The sequence below is a fragment of the Hypanus sabinus genome, chromosome 17, assembly GCF_030144855.1.
Source record: "Hypanus sabinus isolate sHypSab1 chromosome 17, sHypSab1.hap1, whole genome shotgun sequence".
NCBI classification, from domain to species: Eukaryota; Metazoa; Chordata; class Chondrichthyes; order Myliobatiformes; family Dasyatidae; genus Hypanus; species Hypanus sabinus.
The window spans coordinates 77,066,707-77,088,077 of record NC_082722.1 but is presented as its reverse complement, the minus strand read 5'-3'; the positions used below and the strand labels follow the sequence as shown (position 1 = coordinate 77,088,077).

The 21,371-nt window shown below is 43.3% G+C and overlaps 1 protein-coding gene across 3 annotated transcripts in view; it reads left to right on the top strand.

Moving 5' to 3' along the window:
- The window catches only part of LOC132407041 (cadherin-11-like), a 251,172-nt gene that overhangs the window by 102,010 nt on the left and 127,791 nt on the right, over positions 1-21,371 (top strand). For all 3 annotated transcript variants that reach the window (XM_059993281.1, XM_059993279.1, XM_059993280.1), the window contains one exon: positions 19,364-19,748. In XM_059993281.1, coding sequence (XP_059849264.1) covers positions 19,521-19,748 — 228 coding nt within the window. In that variant the 5' untranslated portion in view covers positions 19,364-19,520. The remainder of the gene's footprint in view (positions 1-19,363; positions 19,749-21,371) is intronic.

Sequence of the window (21,371 nt, the reverse complement as noted above, 5' to 3'; positions counted from 1 at the left end):
GTTGCTCTGTGTTACCTTGTCAGTAAGGTATTCTAACCTTTCGGCATGGTAGTGAAATGCTTTACTGAACCCAGCTTCAGATTTCACTGCTATCCGTAAGGAGTTATCACATTTTTGTTTCATGTAATAATTAATTTTGACCTCTGGAGACTGGGTGACCTAGAACACAATTGCCCTTCTGGACCATGATGATGATCTCACATTTTAACCTGTCGTGGTGGAATACATTTTAACATGATGATTGGACACTTGTGCAGGAGAGTTTTTAAAGTGGAAAAGCCAGTGCACTGGGGCAGTGATGCACCATCAATAACTCACATTGAGACGTAGGCGAGATATCGGCTTTTATTGACTGGAAGAAGGAACCAGGAGTGAGTGTCTATCATACAAGGTCTTGGAGACTGAGGCCGAGCTTCAGGCCGCAGGTCTCCTTTATACAGGGGCCTGTGGGAGGAGCCACAGGAGCAGTCAGCAGGGGCGTGTCCCGACAGGCACATAGTTCACCACAGGCAGTTCCACTCTCTCGACCTCTGAAGTCCAGGTCCAGTGGTACGAACAAGCGTTGCAACTAGGGTCTTCCGTGGGTGCAACGGATGACCATGTCTTCTTTTGTGCCATGTTAGGCCCTGGCTCTCCCTGAAGCGTTGTAGAACCGCCTTTCCATCCACTGGATCTCAATGTAGATCTCTCCCCCCTGTCCACCAGAGGTGACTTCACATACTCAGACAGGCATGTCCCTACCTCACTGGGCGGTGAGGCCTTGGCTTATCCTGCCTGTCAAAGTGGTATGCTGGGGTGTGACCACAGTTGCATGCAAACAATTACTCGGAGCCACAGATGAGAGCTGAGTGTCCAGTGAAGAGCCAGGATGATTGAGCTGCCCCTCCTGGGACACCCCATACACCTCTCGCAATCAATCTAATCCTTCCCTCTTTCATAGCCTTCCAGTTTTCTGTCCTCCATGTTCTATATTCTAACCTATTAATCTCTTCCTTATTTACAGCCAATGACTTAGCCTCCAGCCATCTGTGGTAACGAAGTCCATCGATTCACCACCTTCTAGCTGAAGAGATTCCTGCTTTTCTCAGTTTTAGGGGGATGCCCCTCTATTCTGAGGCCAGTCGCTTTGATCCCAATCTCTCCTAATGAAGGATGCATCCTCTCCATGTCAGCTGTGTTCACACAAGATGACATTCTGACAGGAGAAAGATGCCAATTCCACAGTTAAACACAGATCATAGAACGTAGAAATTTACAGCACATTACAGGCCCTTCGGCCCACAATGTGGTTTGCCGATGATGTAACCTACTCTGGAAGCTGCCTAGAATTTCCCTACCGCATAACCCTATATTTTTCTAAGCTCCATGTACCTGTCTAAGAGGCTCTTAAAAGACCCTATTGTATCCACTTCCACTGCCACTGCCAGCAGTGCTTTCCATGTACCCACCACTCGCTGTGTGAAAAATTTACCCCTGACACCCCCTCTGTACCTATTTCCAAGCACCTTAAACCTGTGCCCTGTCGTGCTAGCTATTTCAGTCCTGGGAAACAGCCTCTAGCTATCCACACGATCAATGCCTCTCATCATCTTAAACACCTCTATCAGGTTACCTCTCATCCTCTGTCGCTCCAGGGAGAAAAGGCCAAGTACACTCAACCTTTTTTCATAAGGTACTCCCTTCGATCCAGGCAACATCCTTGTAAATCTCTCTGCACTCTCTCTATGATATCCACATCCTTCCATAGTGAGGTGGGTAATCATCGGGTAACTCTAAACGGCAAGAGACCTCGTTGGCTCTGACCCTTTCACCTACAGAATGAGACGCCCAGAGGCAGAACACTGACTCAGCTATCAGAGCTGCTGCTCACTCCTCTGGAGAGCCAGCTTTGATCCTGAACTCTGTGGAGTTTGCATGTTCTCCCTGGGTCTGCGAAGGTTTCCTCCAGGAAATCTGGTTATTACCACGACCAGGTAATTCAGACTCCCCAACTATTGGAAGCATTATTTCCATATCCACTCAATCTAGGTGTTTCAATATTCAATAGGTTTTAATGAGATGCTCATTCATTCTTCTAAACTCCAGTGGGTACAGGTCCAGAGCTAACCTGTACACCTCATATGTTAACCCTTTCATTCCTGTGAATCATTCGGAGTCTCAAGATAACGGTCTGAAAATGACAGGAATGTGAGAATCCAGAGACTTCAATTATTTAGGGGAGATGTTCTGTGTAAAGCGGAGATGGTTTAATACATTTCCAAAGGTCTGTAATGGAGTAAGTAAAGAGAAACTATTTTTAGAGTTGGTATTCAGGAAGATACAGATGCAAGGTTATTAGTTAAAAGAACCAGTACGCAGATATGGACGATATATGTTAACATAGTAGGCTGTCAGAACCGGCACTGTGCTGCCTGTAAGCAAATTCACTTGGACCTAAATAAAGAAAGTGGATCAGCATTCAATCAGGAAATGTCTGTGGGGAAGGAAAACTGGAAAAGGGGATAATTTGTTTAACATCTAATGTAGAAACAAGCCCTCTCTTCATAATCTTTGAGCCCTGACTAATAAAGAACCTATCAACCTGCACTTTAAATACATCTAATGACTTGGTCTCCATAGCCGACTGTGGCAATGAATTCCACAGATTCACCATCATCGGGCTAAAGAAATTCCTCTTCAGCTCTGTTCTAAAGGGATGTCCTTCTAATTTGAGCCTGTGCCCTCTGATCCTAGACTGCCCTTAAGGAAACTATTCTGACTTTAGTCTATTTTATCGTACATCTCCAAGTGTCTCAAAACCACATCCCAATGAGATCTCCCTTCCTTCTTCTAAAGTTCAGTGTATACAGGCCCAGAGACATCAAAGGCAATTCTTACATTAACCTTTTCATTCCCAGGAGCATTCTCATCAGCCTCCTCTGCACCATCTCCAATACCAGCACATCTTTTCTTAGATTGGAGCCCAAAATTGCTTAAAGCACCCCAAATTTGGTCCAACCAATCATGTATAAATCTTCAGCATTGCAAATGGCGGCACAGTTGGTGCCCTCCTCTGTGTCATTGTGGAGCTCTGCAAGACTTCCGGCCTCCACAGTGGGCAGGGAGAGAAGCCAAGTTTTAATAATCAGTCAGAAAAAATATATTCAAGAATCTCTCAGCATCAATCCATCATCTCACTCACTCATTATTCCAGAGAGTGAGCTGGATGGGGAGTAGGAGCATTTGGGGTCTGAAATGTGGGCTGGGTTTGCGTCCAGAGCAGAGGCTGGGGTCGGCAGCATCAGAGTGGAACGTGGGTGGGTCTGTGGACAACAAGTGTCCAGAATATTGGAACATCTCCTGTTCTCCCTAAGATTACTGGGTTCACTGGAAAATCATTGTGCTACTGTGTACCACGATAAATAATTAGCCTTATAACGAAAATAATCAGTGGGGCAGTACAGCTCAAAGTTCAAAGTGAAGGCGAGATGTGTGGAACAGGCTAAGAGGTCTGGTAACATTTAAAGTTCAAATTAAATTATTATTAAGGTACATACACGTCACCATATACAACCCCGAGATTCATTTCCTTTCAGGCTTTCACAATAAATACATAGAAACAAAATAGGATCAGTGGAAGGCTGAACCCAACATGATGGACAAACAACCAGTATACAAGGATAACAAAAAGAGAAAATAGTAAGTAAATAAGCAATAAATATCAAGAACATGAGATGAAGAGTTCTTCAAAGTGATTCTGTAGGTTGTGGGATCACTTAAGTGAAGTTATCCCCCTCTGGTTCCTGAGGGGTAATAACTGTTCCTGGACCTGGTGGTGTGGGTCTCAAGTCTCCTGAAACTTGGACCGTGTCCATTACTTTTTGTAGGATTTTCTGTACCTTCTTCCTGATGGCAGAAGCGAAAAGGGGGCATGGCCTGGATAGAGGGGGTCCAGTAGAATAACAGTTGGCGCAATTCCCTAGAGGGGCAGGTGACCATCTTAAAGGAGAAAAAGGTTTGGGCAGGACATTCCAGGTGCGGTGTGGGCTGTTTGAGCTCCGGATTTGGATGGAGTGGGAGGAGGAACATGCTGGGATATGAGTAAGATTGGAACTGAAGGAGCTCAGACAGTTGCAAACTGAAGGGAGGTTTGGGAGGGCAAGGTGCTGTGCTTTACAGTGCCTGTGATGACCAAGAAGATTTCTAATGAAGCACCACCGATGCCTGTGAGGGTGTTGGATTTTCTGAGATTTAATGCTTTGTTTGCTTGAACAGTGCTCATCAACTCCATCTGCCTGCATTCTTTATTCCTGCCAGTCTGCTTGTTACCATTCCAGGGCCAGAATTTTCTGTCTTGCACAGTTGATCAGAGGGTCAATAGATAATGTGGGTGAGCGTGTTAATACAATTTTCCTCACTGTAAGGCTGCCTTTGAGTAATTCAAAGGAAAAAAGACGGATTGTTCTACTGCCAGTAGTATATTTAATTCTTTTAGTGGTTGGCAGGGTGGAGATATGTCTCTACCAAAGGAGGGACAGGGCGCTCCTTCCCTCTGTTAGTCTTCAGGTCACCCTTTGGCAAGGTGTAGCACCTGCTTAGACCCACTCCCCACCCCCCTCCTGATCAGGGCCACGTGAAACTATAAGAGCAGGTGGTGGATGGTCGTATGAGCAGTCGGTGCATATCACAAGTCCACTGGTGCCGGGCAGAGAATCTCTGAAGAGTATTGACACTGGCTGGGATCACCCGTCTTGTAAAGACACTGCCCAGAAGAAGGCAACGGCAAACTACTTCTGCAGAAAAAATTGCCTAGAGCTGCCATTTTAAAGGAAAGACCATGATCGCCCACGCAACATGACACAGCACATAATGATGAATAAATGAATGAATCAGTAGATGTCACACAATGAATGGTAGGGCCCTGAGGGAGTTCTGAGGAGCAGAGGGACCATGGTGTACAAGCCTATGGTTTCCTGAAGGTGGCAGCAAAGGGAAATAAGGCAGTGAAGAAGTTGTGAGAATCTTGCCTTCATCAACCAAGGTGTGACGGAGAGCACTCAGTAAACATAATGTGTACACAGGTGCATTTACACACACACACACACACACACACACACACACACACACACACACACACGCACACAGACACGCACACATGCTCACACACACACTCTCAACCAGTCACAAACACACACATATACAGTCACACACACACACACACACACACACACACACACACACACACACACACACAAACATTGCCTTCACATTTTGCTGTTGTGCTTCAATGTCTTGCCCGGGATATTCTCAGAATGGGTCCCAATGGGTTGGCTTTATGGCACCATTCCCACCATACACTTAAGAATGTTCAATTTCTTTGTAATAGGGATGTGTAAATATGCATATATTGTTTGTATATCATATTTAAGGTTGATATTTCTGTTTATTTTGTAATATGATTGTAACTATATTTTTGGGTGCATTATATTCTGATTTATGTTGACTGATATGAACTTTGTGGGTAATTAAAGATGGGATGTCTTGATCCCTAATAACAAAATGGATTGCCTTTGGTAGGTGGGGGGGAGAGAGAGAGAGAGAGAGAGAGAGGGAGAGAGAGAGAGAGAGAGAGAGGGAGGGAGAGAGAGAGAGAGAGAGAGGGAGAGAGAGAGAGAGAGAGAGAGAGAGAGAGAGAGGGAGAGGGGGAGGGGGAGGGGGAGGGAGGGAGGGAGAGGGGGAGGGGGAGGGGGAGAGAGGGGGAGAGAGAGGAGTTTACACTGGACATGTTGCTATAATTGTATTTTCTGGTAGACATCTTTTTGTAAATATTGGCAATTTTCTTTGCTATGTTTGCTCATTTTTATTAGTTGCTTTTTTGAATCACCAAATAAATACCCTTGCAAAACCCCATGTACATTAACACAAGATAAATTGAAAAACCTAAATAGCACGTCTGTGGAGACGATGTTTCCATTAGTGGTTGAGTCTAGGACCAGAGGGCACAGCCTCAGAATAGAATGACATCCCTTTAAAACGAAGAAAATGAGGAAAAATTTCTTTAAGAAGAGGGTGGTGAATCTGTGGAATTAATTGCCTCAGATGGCTGTGGATGCCAAACCGTTAGATATATTCAAAGCAAAGTTTGATAGGGTCCTGATTAGTCAGGGCCTTAAAGGTTATAGGGAGAAATCAGGAGAATGGGGTTGAGTGGGATAATAAATTGGCAATGATGGAATAGCAGCACAAACTCGATGGGCTGAATGGCCTAATTCTGCTCCCATGCCTTATGGTGAAATGTTATAGAGCATTAGAACAGTAAGGTTATAAAATTTTGCGGAGGGGGGCTGTAGCCAGAGAGACGTTTTAATTACTAGTCATCACACTATCAGTAAGGATGCAAGCTTTCAACACAAAATGTCGATGGTTCCTTGTCCTGAAAAGATGCTGCTTGGGCCACTGAGTTCTTCCAAAGGTTGGTTGTTAATGCAGATTCCAACATTTACTGCTCCTCCTATCTCCAGAGAAAGCATTCAGATTCAGATTTGTTTAAGACGTGCACAATGAAAAATCCTATAACTCAATGGACACTTTATTAGGTACACCTTTACACTTGCTCGTTAATGTAAATATCTAATCAACCAATCATGTGGCAGCAACTCAATTCATAAAAGCACGCAGACATGGTCAAGAGGTTCAGTTGTTGTTCAGACCAAACATCAGAATGGGGAAGAAATGTCATGGAATATTTGTTGATGCCAGACGGGGTGGTTTGAGTATCTCAGAATCTGCTGATCTCCTGGGATTTTCACACACAGCAGTCTCTAGAGTTTACAGAGAATGGTGTAAAGCAAACAAAAAGAAAATAGCCAATGAGTGGCAGTTCCATTTGTGAAAATGTCTTGTTAATGGGAGAGATGAGAGGAGAATGGCCAGACTAGTTCACACTGATAGGAAGGCGACAGTAATTCAAATAATGACACGTTACAGCAGTAAAACAAATTCTCTGAACATGCAACATATGGAACTTTGAAATGGATGGGCTACAGCAGCAGAACATGCATGTTGTGACCACTTTATTAGTTACAGGAAATATCTAGTACAGTGGCCAGTGAAGGTAGAGGGATATCTAAGTCACCCAAGGATGTGCTGGGGGCACAACACTGTGATTACACTGGAGAGAATGCCTGGGGCGTATTTAACAGTTATGAGGAGAAACTGGATGGATTGGCACAGTTTTCCTTGGAGCAGAAGAACCTGATGAAGTAATGCAATATACTGGGAGACATAGACAGGCAGAGACTTTTCCCCATTGTAGAGGGGTCTAAAATGAAAAGGCATTAGCTTAGAGTAAAGCAAAATAATATTAGAGCGGAGATGAGGAGGACATTTCACCCAAGGTTAGTTTGAATCTGGAACTCACTATTGGGGCAAAGACTCTTGCAGTAATGAGAAGTGGTCATGTCCGAGATGTGAGGCGTCTTAGCTATGGGTGCCGTTTCCTTGAGGCATCACCTCTTGAAGATGTCCTCGATGGTGGGGAGGGGATGTACAGGTGATGGAGCTCACTGAGTTTACAACTCTCCGCTGCCTCTTACGAACCTCTGCATCCGAGCTTTCATACCTGGCTGGGGTTCAACCAGCCACCATACTTCCGTAGAAATTTGCAAGTGTCTGTGACGCCGAGCTGAATCTCCTCGGGCTCCTAGTGAAGTAGAGCAGCAGCAGGAAATGGCCATCATGACCTATTTTTAATCACAAAATGATTTTATCTTTAGGGGGGTTTGGTTCAGTACGGTTTGAGGGCAGCTTGCAGTTAATAGCAGATAGTGTAACACTTTTCAGTACCAGCTGTACAATAAGGGTTCAGTTATGCCCTGGCTGTAAGGAACTTGTATGTTCTTCCCATGGCCATGTGTGTTTCCTACAGTTGCTCCAGTTTCTTCCAACATTCCAAAGACATACGGTTTAGGGTTTGTAAGTTGTGGGCATGATTCCAGCTCATCCTGGAATTGTTTTGGTCATTGATGCAAATGATGCATTTCACTGTACCTTTCAATGTTTCGATGTACATGTGACAAATAAAACTAATCTTTAATTGAACCCACACCCACCACTTACATTAGCAACTAGTTCCATACTCTCACTACACTCTGAGTGAAGAAGTTCCCCCTCATGTTCCCCTTAAATATTTCGCCCCTTCACCCATGTTTCTAAACTCACCTAACCTCAGTGGAAAAAAATCTGTTTGCATTCACCCTATCCATACCACTCATAATTTTGTATAACCCTGTCAAATCTGCCCCCCCCCCCCATTCTCCAACACTCCTACACTCCTAACCTATTCAAACTTTCCCTATCGCACAGGTCCTCAGTTTCTGCAACATCCTTGTAAATTCTCTCTGCTTCTTAGAACATGAGACAATTCAATGGCTTGCAAGCAGGCAGCCATTGGAAAGCTGGATAACATAATTATTTTCAAGAAATTTCCCTCAGTTCATAGAGGAAACTGAGCATGATATATCAAACACAAACATTCCAATCACACACCATCTTAAAAAAAGGTTTAGTCTGTTTATTGACCAAACACGAGCTTGTCTAAATTCTCCTTTCACAAACTCTGATTAACGGTTGGCAGTGTTTACATTTAAGCTCCATTTCATATTACTCTTTTCCTGTAATAACAGTAGTCCTTCATTCTTTCCTTGACCCTTCTAGGGGTTTTATTTTTCCAGCACTCAGCAATTTTGTGGGTTGTTTGGCTTAAAATTTTTCTGTGTTTATCCCTTGTGTTAGGCAATTTCTTTTTATGCGTTGGGGGTTTGATGTTTTTCTTTGAATGGGTTCCATGCTTTTCCTTGTCTTGTGTATGTCTGTGGGAAGACAAATCTCATAATTGTATACTGCGCACATACTTTGACAATAAATACCTTCTGAACCTTTGGACCCTGGTGAGGCTCGTGGTAGTGTAATGGTTTAGCTGATCACTTTAAAGCAATGGTTTCATCCGGGGGCTCCACTTTCCTCTCATGTTCCAAAGCCATATGGTTTAGGGTTAGGGTTAATAAGTTCTGGCCATGCTACGTTGGCACCAGAAACATGGCAACACCTGGGACTGCTCCAAGCACATCCTTTGACTATTTTGGTTGTTAATATAAACATCACATTTCACTGTGTGTTTCAAAGTTTTGATGCACAGTAGATGTGACAAATAAAGCTGATCTTTCTTGAGTTCTCTAGAAGATCAAGATCTTTCTCCTCAGCTCCATTTTCATACACAAACCCCAGACTCCTCGATAAATTGGTAACTTAGTAAATTTGTTTATTATGTCACAGGTACCGAGGTTCAGTGAAAAACTTTGCTTTGCATGACATCCACACAAGTGTTTTGAGGTAGTATGAGGGTAATAATGGAGAAAGTGGTGCAGCCAGGCAATAAGGTGAAAGGCCATAATCAAAGCTCAAAAGTTGGAAGTAAAATTATTATCAAAATACATACACATACAGCCCTGAGATGCTTTTTTCCTGCAGACGTACTCAGCAATAGTAATTGTAAACAGGATCAAGGAAAGAGTAAGAGCATAGCAGACAACATTGGGAAGCATCCTTTCCACATCTACTCTGTCCAGACCTTTCAACATTTGACAGGTTTCATTGAGATGAAAAAGAAAGAGATAAATTAGGTAGATTATGAAGTCAAGAGTCCATCTTATCATACCAGGGAAGTTTTCAACAGTTTTGTAACAGTGGGGTAGAGGCTGTTTCTGAGCCGATGGATTTGTAGGCTTTTGTATCTTCTGCCTGATGGGAGAGGGGAGAAAGGAGATTGTCCTTTGTGCACAGGATATCTTAATGTTTATCAGAAGAAAAACAAAGAGTAAACATAAAATATGCATGTTTTACAATAAGGAGTACAATTAAAACAAAAAAAGTCAAATCTCATGCTGTGAAGTGATCAAAGTGGTCACAGTATTGCTATACCGAGATAGTGAATTGTGAGTTAAGCAAGTTGGTTTAAGAGCAAACGGTTGAAAGGAAATTGCTTTTCTTGAACTTGATGGTGTGGAAATTAAGGCTTCTGTATGTCCTGTCCAATGGTAGCTGTGAAAAGATGTTATAGCTCGGATTGGTGGGGGACCTTTGATGATGGACTTCTTGAGGCAGCGCATCATGTAGATCCTGCTGATGCTGGGGGTGGTGGGGGGGGGGGGCGATGTGCTTGTGATATAACAGTAACAGAATCCACTGCTGCTTCTTGCAGTCCTGTGTGTTTGAATTGCTGTTCCAGACCATGATGTAACCAGTCAGATTCCTCCATTGAAATTTGTCCATTGCCAACAGGATATCTTTATTTTCTGCCTTCATGCCTCAGAGGAATACATAGAATTCCAGCTCATATTAAAATAAAAAGAGTAATATGAAGAATTAAGAGGGTATTATCATTTTCCAACATAATCCATGGAGATTAACTGAACATATATCTGCAGGCAGTAAGTCCATTGCTTATGGAAGAAAATTGAATTTTTGCTTGTTTTTTATTAATATCCTCTGAACAGTACATCACATATTAGTCTTGGAGACAGCCCCATTTGCATATATATATGAATCTAAGTCCCCGTGGGATGTGTCTTCACAAAGGTGCGGCGAGGACAACGAAAGAAATCAATAACTGTTAAAGCACCTGCAGACGTCGTCTAAATTGTGATCCCACTTTGAGAAGCAATTAGTCGTCCGTCTTCAATTAGCAGGCATCTTTTGTTAAAACAATTACAAGAGGGAAGTCAATATTATTTCCCTTAAAAGTTCTCCATTTTCGCTGGCAGATGCCAAAATATTGAACTGCGAGTGCTGGCGTTGTACAAGCCTTGCATAATTCATCAGCAGTTATGATGGTTGCAGGTGTGAATGTGGGATTTGAGAGTCTAAATTAATAAATATCATTACTAGAGTACACGCCAAACCGTGACCTATCTGCAACCTGTGTCCTTTTAATACATTTACCCATCCTGTCCAGACTGGATGTATAATCAGTGAAAGGAAATTAGTAGTTATATAGAATACATGTGGTAACTGACTCAATATCAAACCCTGACCCTGGCTTTCCCTCAGAGAATCATCACAGGTGGATATAGGGACTGCTTCAAATGAATTCACAAAAATAGAATGGAGACAGAGGCAGTTATTTATCACTGAGTAGCTCAGTTCCAGACTAAAGTGACACTTATCCGTCATATTATTCTCATCATTGTGTCCTGCCTCTGAATGAAGGGCACCACGGTAGCTTAGCAGTTGGCACGACGTTTTTTACAGCTTGGGACATTCTGGATTTCAGAGTTCAATTCCCATGCCCTCTGTATGTTCTTCCTGTAACCGTGTGGGTTTCCTTTGGATGCTCCGGCATACTGGTTACCAGGGTAATTGGTCATTGTAATTTGTCTTCTGTTTAGGCTAGGGTTAAATCGGTGGCTCGTTGGACTGAAAGGGTCTGCTCCGCACTATTTCATTTCATTTTTAAAATCTTTTTATTGGTACATAATCTTTTACAGCTATAAATGATACAAAACTTCAACAGATTAATATGTATACAATTAATAAAGCTGAAGAAAAAAAGCTGATCATAATATATAAAAATAGAATTAAAAAAAATATATAGGAAAAAGAAGAACCCTATCTAACTAGGGGAAAAAACACATTAACTACAAAAAAAGGGGGAAAAATAAATAAATTCCTTACCTAACAGCAGTCTCCTTGCATTGGGAGTGTTTGATGTGGAGTGTAGGAAAAGCTTTAACTTGGTTCTAACATGTGCTTGCCCATTATCTGGGAGTGTGTGATGGTAACTTTATTCCAGCTGCCCCTGCTCAGGGAATACTTGATGGTATTGGAACAGAGTGTAAAATTGTTATTTTCTGGTAGTTTAATCTTTCCTATGCTTGCTTGCATTTTTATATGAACATCTATATACACATAATAATTCAGTGAATTTTCCAGCAATTGTTGAATATCACCATTCAGTCATGGCTGATCCTCTTTTCCCATCCTCAGCCTCCTCCACAGCTTTCTCCCCATAACCTTTGATGCTGTGTCCAATCAAGAACTGATCAAGCTCTGCTTTAAATACACCCAATGAGCTGCCCTCCACATCCGCCGGTAGTAATGAATTCCACAAATTCACCACCATCCGGCTAAAGAAATTTCTCCACATCTCCGTTTTAAATGGATGCCCTGCTGTCCTGAGGCTGTGCCCTCTTGTCTAGATTCCTCCATCATGGGAAATATCCTTTCCACATCTACTGTGTCTAGGCCTTTCAACATTCAAAAGCTTGCTGTGGGATTCACCCCTTTCATGGGTTAATTGCTATTTTTCTTTATTCTCAGCTAGTTTTTGTATAAGACGACCATGCCATTTTTGGTCTTTTTAAAATTACTTTCAAATCAACTCAAGTTTAATTATGATTAAACCACACAAGGATACAGCTGAACGAGACAGTGTTGCTCTGGGGCTAAGATACAAAAACATACAGGCACATTCAAAATAGCGAGAAAGTAAAAAAAGAACAAGGTTATGCAAGGAAGCACATTCTTACTCTTAAGACCCTGAGTGGCATCCTGCAAGTTTATGGTTTCCAGCTGTCTAGCCTGTAAATTCATGGATGCAGCACTGGAGGGCAGAATCAACGGGAGAGGCCACCTCCAAACAAGCATGGACACCACGCTGCGCCACCTCCGGAATTTCCTCACCTGAACTGCAGCAGCAGGCAAGCCTGAGGCCTAGTCCTCGCTACAACCATGAATCTGAACTGCAGCAGCAGGCAAGCCTAAGGCTTGAGGCCTAGTCCTCGCTACAACCATGAATCAAGGTGACAGGCCTGCAGTAATCAATGCCCAACAGGGTCTTGCGACCGCAAAAAACATGTTCAAAATTGTCTCTCAGGTTTTCACTGCATGCTGCCTTCGCTCTCAGACTCTGGTGCCCTCAAGTAACATCATTCTTCGTTCTTATAACACTTAATAAAATGGCTGAAAGCAGCAAGTTTTATGCCTCATCATTGATTCTGGAGAACCTCTGGATCACTGAATCAGCAAATCCAACAATGAGGAATGCAGAGGGTGCTATTACCCGGCTTTAACATATGCTGTCTCATCTCCTTGATAGTGTAAAGGGAGTTTTAACCCATGCGGTCTCTGTGTTGGGAATGTTTGATAGGACAGTGTGGAGGAAGTTCTGTCCTTGCTCTGGGAATGTTCGGATGTTAGGAGACAAAAGCTCAGAGCCATCTTGAAAATAAAAGTTCCGATCGCTGTTGGTAACGAGTTTGTAAAAACAGAGTAAAACAGAGCAGAGAGCTCTGCTCTCTTGCACTGAACTTTAAATGCTGTGAAGTTTATGTGACCAGGAAAAAGAAGCGGGCAGGATAAATTATTGTAGGAACTACATGCGTCAGCACATTTAGGAGAAGGAAAACTGATCTGAAACTTCAGCTGCCTCACAGCTGTACCTGCTCATGGGGAAGGCTTTGGGAGTAAATTCTGAGGGAAGAATCCGGAACTGGAGTCCCTAAGACAGTCCTACACTGAGTTCGACACTGACTGGCAACGCCTACAATGCCGCTTGGTGCCAAACTGTATCAGTCTTTGCCATTGCTTTGGGTTCATGAGATGCATGGAAAGGGGGAGCTTGCAGCATGGGGAACAGCTCCCTCTCCATATTGTACTGCTCTGGCGTGAATACTGGCTTGCATATCGACTTCAACTTAGACAGCTAGAATGCAGCAGCCATGGTCAATCCCGACCAAGGAAGAGTTTTCACTGCTATGGTGAATTACGATGTACTCATATGTGTCCAGTGGAGCTTACAGATGCATTTCCAGAATCAGAATGAGAATCCGGTTTATTATCACCGGCATGTGACGTGAGATTTGTTAACTTAGCAGCAGCAGTTCAATGCAGTACATAATCTAGCAGAGACAGAGAGAAAAATAATAAGAAGAATAAATAAAATAAAACATAATAATAAATAAACAAGTTAATCTATTATGTATATTGAATAGATTATTAAAAATATGCAAAAACAGTAATACTGTATATTAAAAAAAGTGTCCAAAGTGTCCTTTTAGGAATCGGATGGCAGAGGGGAAGAAGTTGTTCCTGAATCGCTGAGTGTGTGCCTTCAAGCTTCTGTATCTCCTACCGGATGGTAACAGTGAAAAAAGGGCATGCCCTGATGCTGGATGTCCTTAATAATGGACGCTGTCTTTCTGAGACACTGCTCCCTAAAGATGTTCTGGGTACTTTGTAGGCTAGTGAACAAGATGGAGCTGACTAGATTTACAACCCTCTGCAGCTTTGTTCAGTCCTGTGCAGTAGCCCCTCCATACCAGACAGTGATGCAGCCTGTCAGAATGCTCTCCATGGTACAACTATAGAAGTTTTTGAATGTATTTGTTAACATGCCAAATCGCTTCAAACTCCTCAGAAAGTATAGCTGCTTTTTTTAGCGTGTTGCACCAGGCAGTCAGCCATTCTTCTCTGGTGCATGGTATCAGGATTGGTCTCCTTTCAGATTAACAGGGTCACAATATGAACGTTCCTGACTTGACCCTTTTTTACGAGGCCGAGTAGCTAGCTTGGCACTCAACCTGGCATGGATGGAAAGCGTGCTCGGGGGTGGCCCGACTTGGATTTGAACTCAGGAACCTTTGCTCCGGAGTCTGGCGCTGATGCCATTGTGCCACCCGTCAGCCAAGAAGTATAGCCACTGTCTTTTCTTCTTTATAACTGCATCGATATGTTGGGACCAGGTTAGATCCTCAGAGATCTTGACACCCAGGAACTTGAAGCTGCTCACTCTCTCCTCTTCTGATACTTCTATGAGGATTGGTATGTGTTCCTTCATCTTACCCTTCCTGAAGCCCACGATCAGCTCTTTTGTCTTATTGATATTGAGTGCCAGGTTGTTGCTGTGGCACCACTCAACTAGTTGGCATATCTCACTCCTGTCTTGATTTGGTTGAGGCTTTGATTCTTAACAGGTTGAACAATTTTCCATCTGAGCGAGTCCTGATATACACACCTTTGGCCAAATTATGGTCCATTATTTCCAAAACCAAATCAAGAGAGATATGTGTCAGTTAAGCTCCTTCTGTATGCAGACAACTCAGCCCTGGTTGCTACTGATGTTAACGTTATTCAAGAAATTGTAGGCTGCTTCTCATTTGCTGCCATTCTTTTTGGCCTAAGAATCAATGTCTCCAAAATCAAACTTCTGTACCAGTCTGCACCTCTGTGTAGTCCCAGTGAGACCCAGCCACCGGTCATATCGGTCAATGGGGTAGCGCTGAAATGTTCTGAATCTTTCACATTCTTGGGAAGCGCTGTGACCAACACCAACTCATCAGATCTGGAAAGTTGAGAGGAGAATTCAATCAGCTACAAAAGTCTTTGATGCTTTGCAGAAGCAACTTTGGTCTCGCCACGACATTAAAAAGACAACCAAGGTCAAAGTGTATAACACAGCTGGTTTACCATCTCTGCTTTATTCAACTGAAATGATGACATTGTATCGGAAGCACATCAAGAAAGTGACCAAGACACAACTTAGGCATTTACGCCAAATATTACCCATCAAGTGGCAAGAGAGGGTACCAGATGTGGAGGTGCTCAAATGTGCTGGGACAGCCAGTGCAGAATCGCTCATCACAGCCTCCCAGCTGCGTTGGACTGGTCATATCACAAGAATGAGCGATGATCGTTAACCTAAAGCTGTTGTCCATGGTGAGCTACACGAAGGAAAGAGGAAGCATGGTTGTCAGTTGCTGCGCTACAAAGATGTGCTCAAGCTCCATATGAAGAACACTGACATGAATGTCAACACCTGGGAGAAAGATGCTTCGGACAGAAGAAGTTGGCGCTGCATTGCCAAGAAGTCAATCCCAGCTATCGAGGAGTAATGGCCGAAGAAATATGAAGCAGGTCATGAATGCAGGCATTCGGTGCTAGACCAGTCAAATCACAAATGCATCTGACATGGGAGACAGTGCCGATTCAGTGCTGGTCTTGTGGCCCATGAATGTGCCTGCAGAGACTAAACTCTCAGCACAGTCCACATCGAAATCGATGGACAGCTGAAGGAGAAGATATCTCACTCCTGTACGTCCCCTCGTCACCACCTGAGATTCTACCAACAATGGTTATATTGTCAGCAAATTTGTAGATGGTATTTGAGCCATGCCTAGCCACACAGTCCTGTGTATACAGAGAGTAGAGCAGTGAGCTAAGCACACACTCCTGAGGTGCGCCAGTGCGCCAATCAAAGTATTTGACAGTTCTTTGAGTGGCGAATAATGAGATTAAATAAGTTTATAAGAAGAAGAAAAGTTAGAAAATATGAGAGAAAAACTGGTGAACTAAATTGATAAATTAGTTTATTATTGAGTCACAGTGAGAAACGTGTCTTGCATACCATTCATACAGACCAACTCATTACAACAGTGCATTGAGGTACGATAAGATAAAACAACCACAGACTGCAGAATAATGTTTTGGAGTAAAGAGAAGTTGCCGACAGTGTATCTGGCCTTTACCGCATTTCGGAGTTTGTCTGATGTACATTTCTTGCCCTTCTTACATTGCAAATTGACTAGTGTTCAAAGTTAAATCATGAGTTGTAAGATACCTTAGGGTGCACCATAGATGAATGTTTATCAGGTATTTACAACCTGAGACTACCCTTTAATAAACCCAAGCTATGTGAAACATTGAAATAAGTGCACTGCTGAAAATGCCACGTTCACTGAAGATTAAATTTGCTGCAACTTTCAGTGAGTTGAGCAGCATCTGTGAGAGGAAAGGAGCTGTCCACATTCTGTGTTGAAAGCCTGAATCAGGACTGAAACACAAAATGTTGGAGGAACTTAGCAGATCAGGCTGTATCGATGGAGGGGAATAAATAGTCAAAGTTTCAAGCTTAGACCAAGAGGGTAGAAGACGCAAAAAGAGGGTGGGGAGGGCAAAGAGTAGATGCTGACTGAAGCTGGCAGGTAACAGGTGAGACCAGGTAAGTGGGAAGGTGAGGGATGGGAGAGGGAAGATGAACTGAGGAGCTGGGATGTGATAAGTGAAGGAGGTAAAGTGCTGAAGAAGGAGGAAACTGAGAGAGCAGAGTGGACCTTGGAAGAAAAGGAAGGAGTCGGGGAACCAGAAGAAGGTGATGGACAAGTGAGAAAGGAGCCAGAATGAAGAATGGAAAAAAAAAAGAAGCGGGAAAAGTTACCAGAAACTGGAGAAATTGATGTTCATGCCAGAGCATTAGGTCAGAGGCTACAGAGACGGAAAATGAGGTGTTGCTTCTCCAACCTGAATTTGACCTCATTGTGGTTGTAGAGCAGGCCATGGATTTTTCCGGACTGAGAGGGAGATGGGAGAATCTCTTCTGTACGGGACTGAGAACGATAAGCGGAAAATCTCTTCTGTTGTGGGCTGAGGGGAAAGGGAGAATCTCTTCTGTTCTGGACTGAGAGGGGTGAGCGGAAAATCTCTTTTAAGTTGTGGACTGAGGGGGAGAGGGAGAATTTCTTCTATTCAGAAGTGAGAGGGAGAGGGGTAAATCTCTTTAGTTATGGACTGAGAGGGAAGATGGGATAGTCTCTTCTGTCCAGGATTGAGACGGAAGGGTGAAAATTTCTTTGGTTCGGAACTGAGAGGGGAGAATCTCTTTTGTTTCAGACTGAGGGGGAAGAGGGGAGATAGCCAGTGTAAAGAGAAGCAGTGAGACAGGAGTCTGAGGTGAATGACGGACTGAGGAGGGGGCGTAAAAAGACATATTGTCTCACTCCACATTAAAGACCACAGTTTCCTTCATCACAAGTACACACGTACTGACGAAAAAGGCCAGCAGGGATGCTGCCTTTGTCATTTCCCTATCAATTCAGCTGTAAAGTCCTTGAGACATGATTAATTTCACAAGCTCTATGCAACAGATTCAGTGTTTCTCTTCACACAGACGGGGCTGATACAGACAGCGAGATAAATGTGTTGGAGCATGCAGTGGAATTCAAGTAGGCATCTCTCTCCCTGTCTCCCTCTCCCTCCGTCTCTCTGCTTCTGTTTCTGAATCCATCTCTGTCTCTGTCACTCTCTTTCTCTTCCTCTGTCCCTCACACTCTCACACTCCCTCTCTCTTTTGCTCACTGTCCACCTCTCTCTTCTCTACAAATACGGACCAATTGATCGGAGGGAAAGCCACCATTGAGCACTGTCACAGAAAAGCAGCATCCATCATCAGGGACACCCACCACCCAGGCCACACTCTCTTCTCACTGCTGCCATCAAGAAAGAGGTACAGGAGACTCATACCCTGAAAACCAGGCTCAGCAACTGTTATTACCCTTCAGTTATCAGGCTCTTGAGCCACAGGGACAACTTCCCTCAACTTCACTTGTCCCATCACTATGGACTCACTTTTAAAGACTCTTCATCAATGTCCTCTTTGCTTATTTTTTCATTATTATTTTCTTTTGTACTTGCACGGTTTGTTATCTTTTGCGCACTGATTGTTTGTCCTGCTGAGTCCTGTCTTTCATTGATACTGTTGTGTTTCTTAGATTTACTGTGTAATTTATTGTAATTTACTGTGTTGGTGCGTGGTCAAGCGGTTAAGCAGTTCACCTAGTGATCTGAAGGGTGTGTTGTGTCCTTGAGCAAGGCACTTAACCACACACTGCTCTGCGACGACACCGGTGCCAAGCTGTATGGGTCCTAATGCCCTTCCCTTGGACAACATCGGTGGCGTGGAGAGGGGAGGCTTGCAGCTTGGGCAACTGCCGGTCTACCACAAAAAAAAGCCTTGCCCAGGCCTACGCCCTGGAATCTTTCCAAGGTGCAAATCCATGGTCTATCGATCCTAACGGAGGCTTACTACTGTGTATGCCTAAGAAAACTAATCTCAGGGTTGTACATGGTGATATATATGTACTTTGATAATAAATTTATGTTGTACATCAAAACATCCAGTGAAACATTAACAACCAACCAAACCTAATGATGTGTGTGGAAGCCAGATACCTAGAGAAACCCACATGGTCAAAGGAAGAATGTAGAAACTCTTAATGGTTATCAATTTATTGTAAAATGAACTTGGGGGTTTTGAAGATAAATGAAAAAGCAAGTCTTTACTTATAACTTTGACCCCCATTTAATTAAAAACATAAGAATCCCATTCCAATGCAAAAGCCACATTGGCCATCAAAATTGAACCTGTGTCTCTGGAATTGTGAGCTGGCAGCTCCCACAGCTGCACTTCCTATATCTAAACAAATTGTGAAAGATGAACTGTTCTTCCTTCGGGGAAGAATTAAAAAATCTGATTTCTCTTTTTGTGCCCTTGTAGGTTGTAAAGTTACAGCACCATGACCTGTGGAGAGGTAATGAAGCCCAGGGTTGTGTCTCAATGAAGGAACTTTGGCAGTGAGTCTCCTGCTCTGGGCAGAAACCGGGCTGTTCAGAAGCCTGTGCCCGATCCGACAAGCCGAAAGTACCGTGACGAGATGGGGAGAGACTTCTACCTGCATCTTCTCCTGGCGTGCCTGGGCGTTGCCCAATGGAGTCACTTCACCCTTGCAAGAAATTCCACGGGCTCTCAGCTGCCTGGTCAATCTCGACGTGGGATGGGTGTCAAAGGTCAAGTGCTTAACCGATCCAAGCGCGGCTGGGTGTGGAATCAGTTCTTTGTGATAGAAGAGTACACAGGCCCAGATCCTGTGCTTGTGGGCAGGGTAAGTCTTCATCTCACCCCTCCCAGACAGTCACATCCCCCAGGCTGGGCATCTTTCTTTCTCTCTTCTCCTATTGAGCAGAAGATACAAAAGCCTGAAAGCACAAACCATCAGGCTCTAGGATATCTTCTAACCTACTGTAATAAGTCGGGGTCCACAGACCCCTCACTTAATGGTAGTAGCCCATGGCATAAAGAAAGTTTGGGAATCCCTGTCCTAGGGGATTCCTTCACATTTTCTATGGTGTTCTATGTTCTATATCAGTACAGCAATATACAGGCCCTTCAGCCCATGATCTTGTGCCGACTTTTTAATCTGTTCCAAGATTAATCTAACCTTTTCCTCCCACACAAACTTCCATTTTCCTTTCATCCCTGTGCTTATCTATGAGTCTTATTTGCCTCTGTCACCACTCCTGGCAGAGCATTCCATATACCCACCTCACTATGTAATACAAAACTACCTCTGATATCCACTCATTCTTTCGTCCAATCACCATAAGATCATGCCCCCTTGTGTTAGCCATTTCAGTATTGAAGGATGCTCAGCTTGTGCTCAGTCTATAAATGGTATCCTTATGGAGAAACTATGTTGTATCCTTTCCACGGTTAAGTATATCCTTTCTGAAGTATGATAATATGAAATGAATGGAGTATTTCTGAAGCATTCTGCCAAAGGCTGACAAATAAATAAGTTCTCACAAACTTACTTTTGCATTCTGCTCCCCTTGAGATAAAAAAAAACTCCGAAGTATATTAGGAGAAAATGGGAAGATTATGATCACTGTTCCCTCTGAGCTGCGCAGGTGTGCTGCCGCGCAGTAGCTGAAATGCTCCCATGCACATAGCCTTTGTTGCTACCCAGCTGGAATTTTCGTTTATATCATGCTTTGTAACGATGCTGTGCAGTTTTCAGGCCGCGCATAAACTTCCGGCTCAGAGCAATGGTTGGTCTGTGCAGCTGTAAAAAACAATTAGAGGGAACATTGATGATGGATTAATCCTGCCAATCTTCACTCTGCGGTCTGTGAATCAATGCAACGTCTCCCTTTTGGCAAGAAACGTTACCTACGCTAAACATCTGCTGATTCTATACTTCACTTAGCCTTGATGATTGTACTGGGTGTTAGAATTCTGAAGAGAATCCCTGTTTTGTTCCAAATTCAAACGTGCAAGTGCAGATTAATATTGCTGGATGTAGAATGAAGTAATAAGGACAAAAGAAAGCAGTAGGGTCTGATACAACTTGAGGAGACTAGAATACCTTTAGGTATTTACAGATCTTTTCTATATTCATTCAAGGTATTGGTTTATTATTGATACAGTGAAAAGCTTTAGTTCTGCGTGTTCTCTGGCTGGATCATACCTTACATAATTACACTGAGGTCACAGAATATCATACTGCAGTTGCAAAGGAAGTGCAATACAGGTAGACCGATTAAGTGCAAGGACCAGGATGAGATTGCCTGGGAGATCAAATGTTCATCTTTTACCATTTGGGATGACACTTCAAAAGTATGATAATATGGGTTTTCTAATGTGGAGGCGTATAGCGTAACGTTTAGCACATTTTGCAATCTCAGTGACCTGGGTTCAATCCTCACGCTGCCTGAAGGGAGTTTTG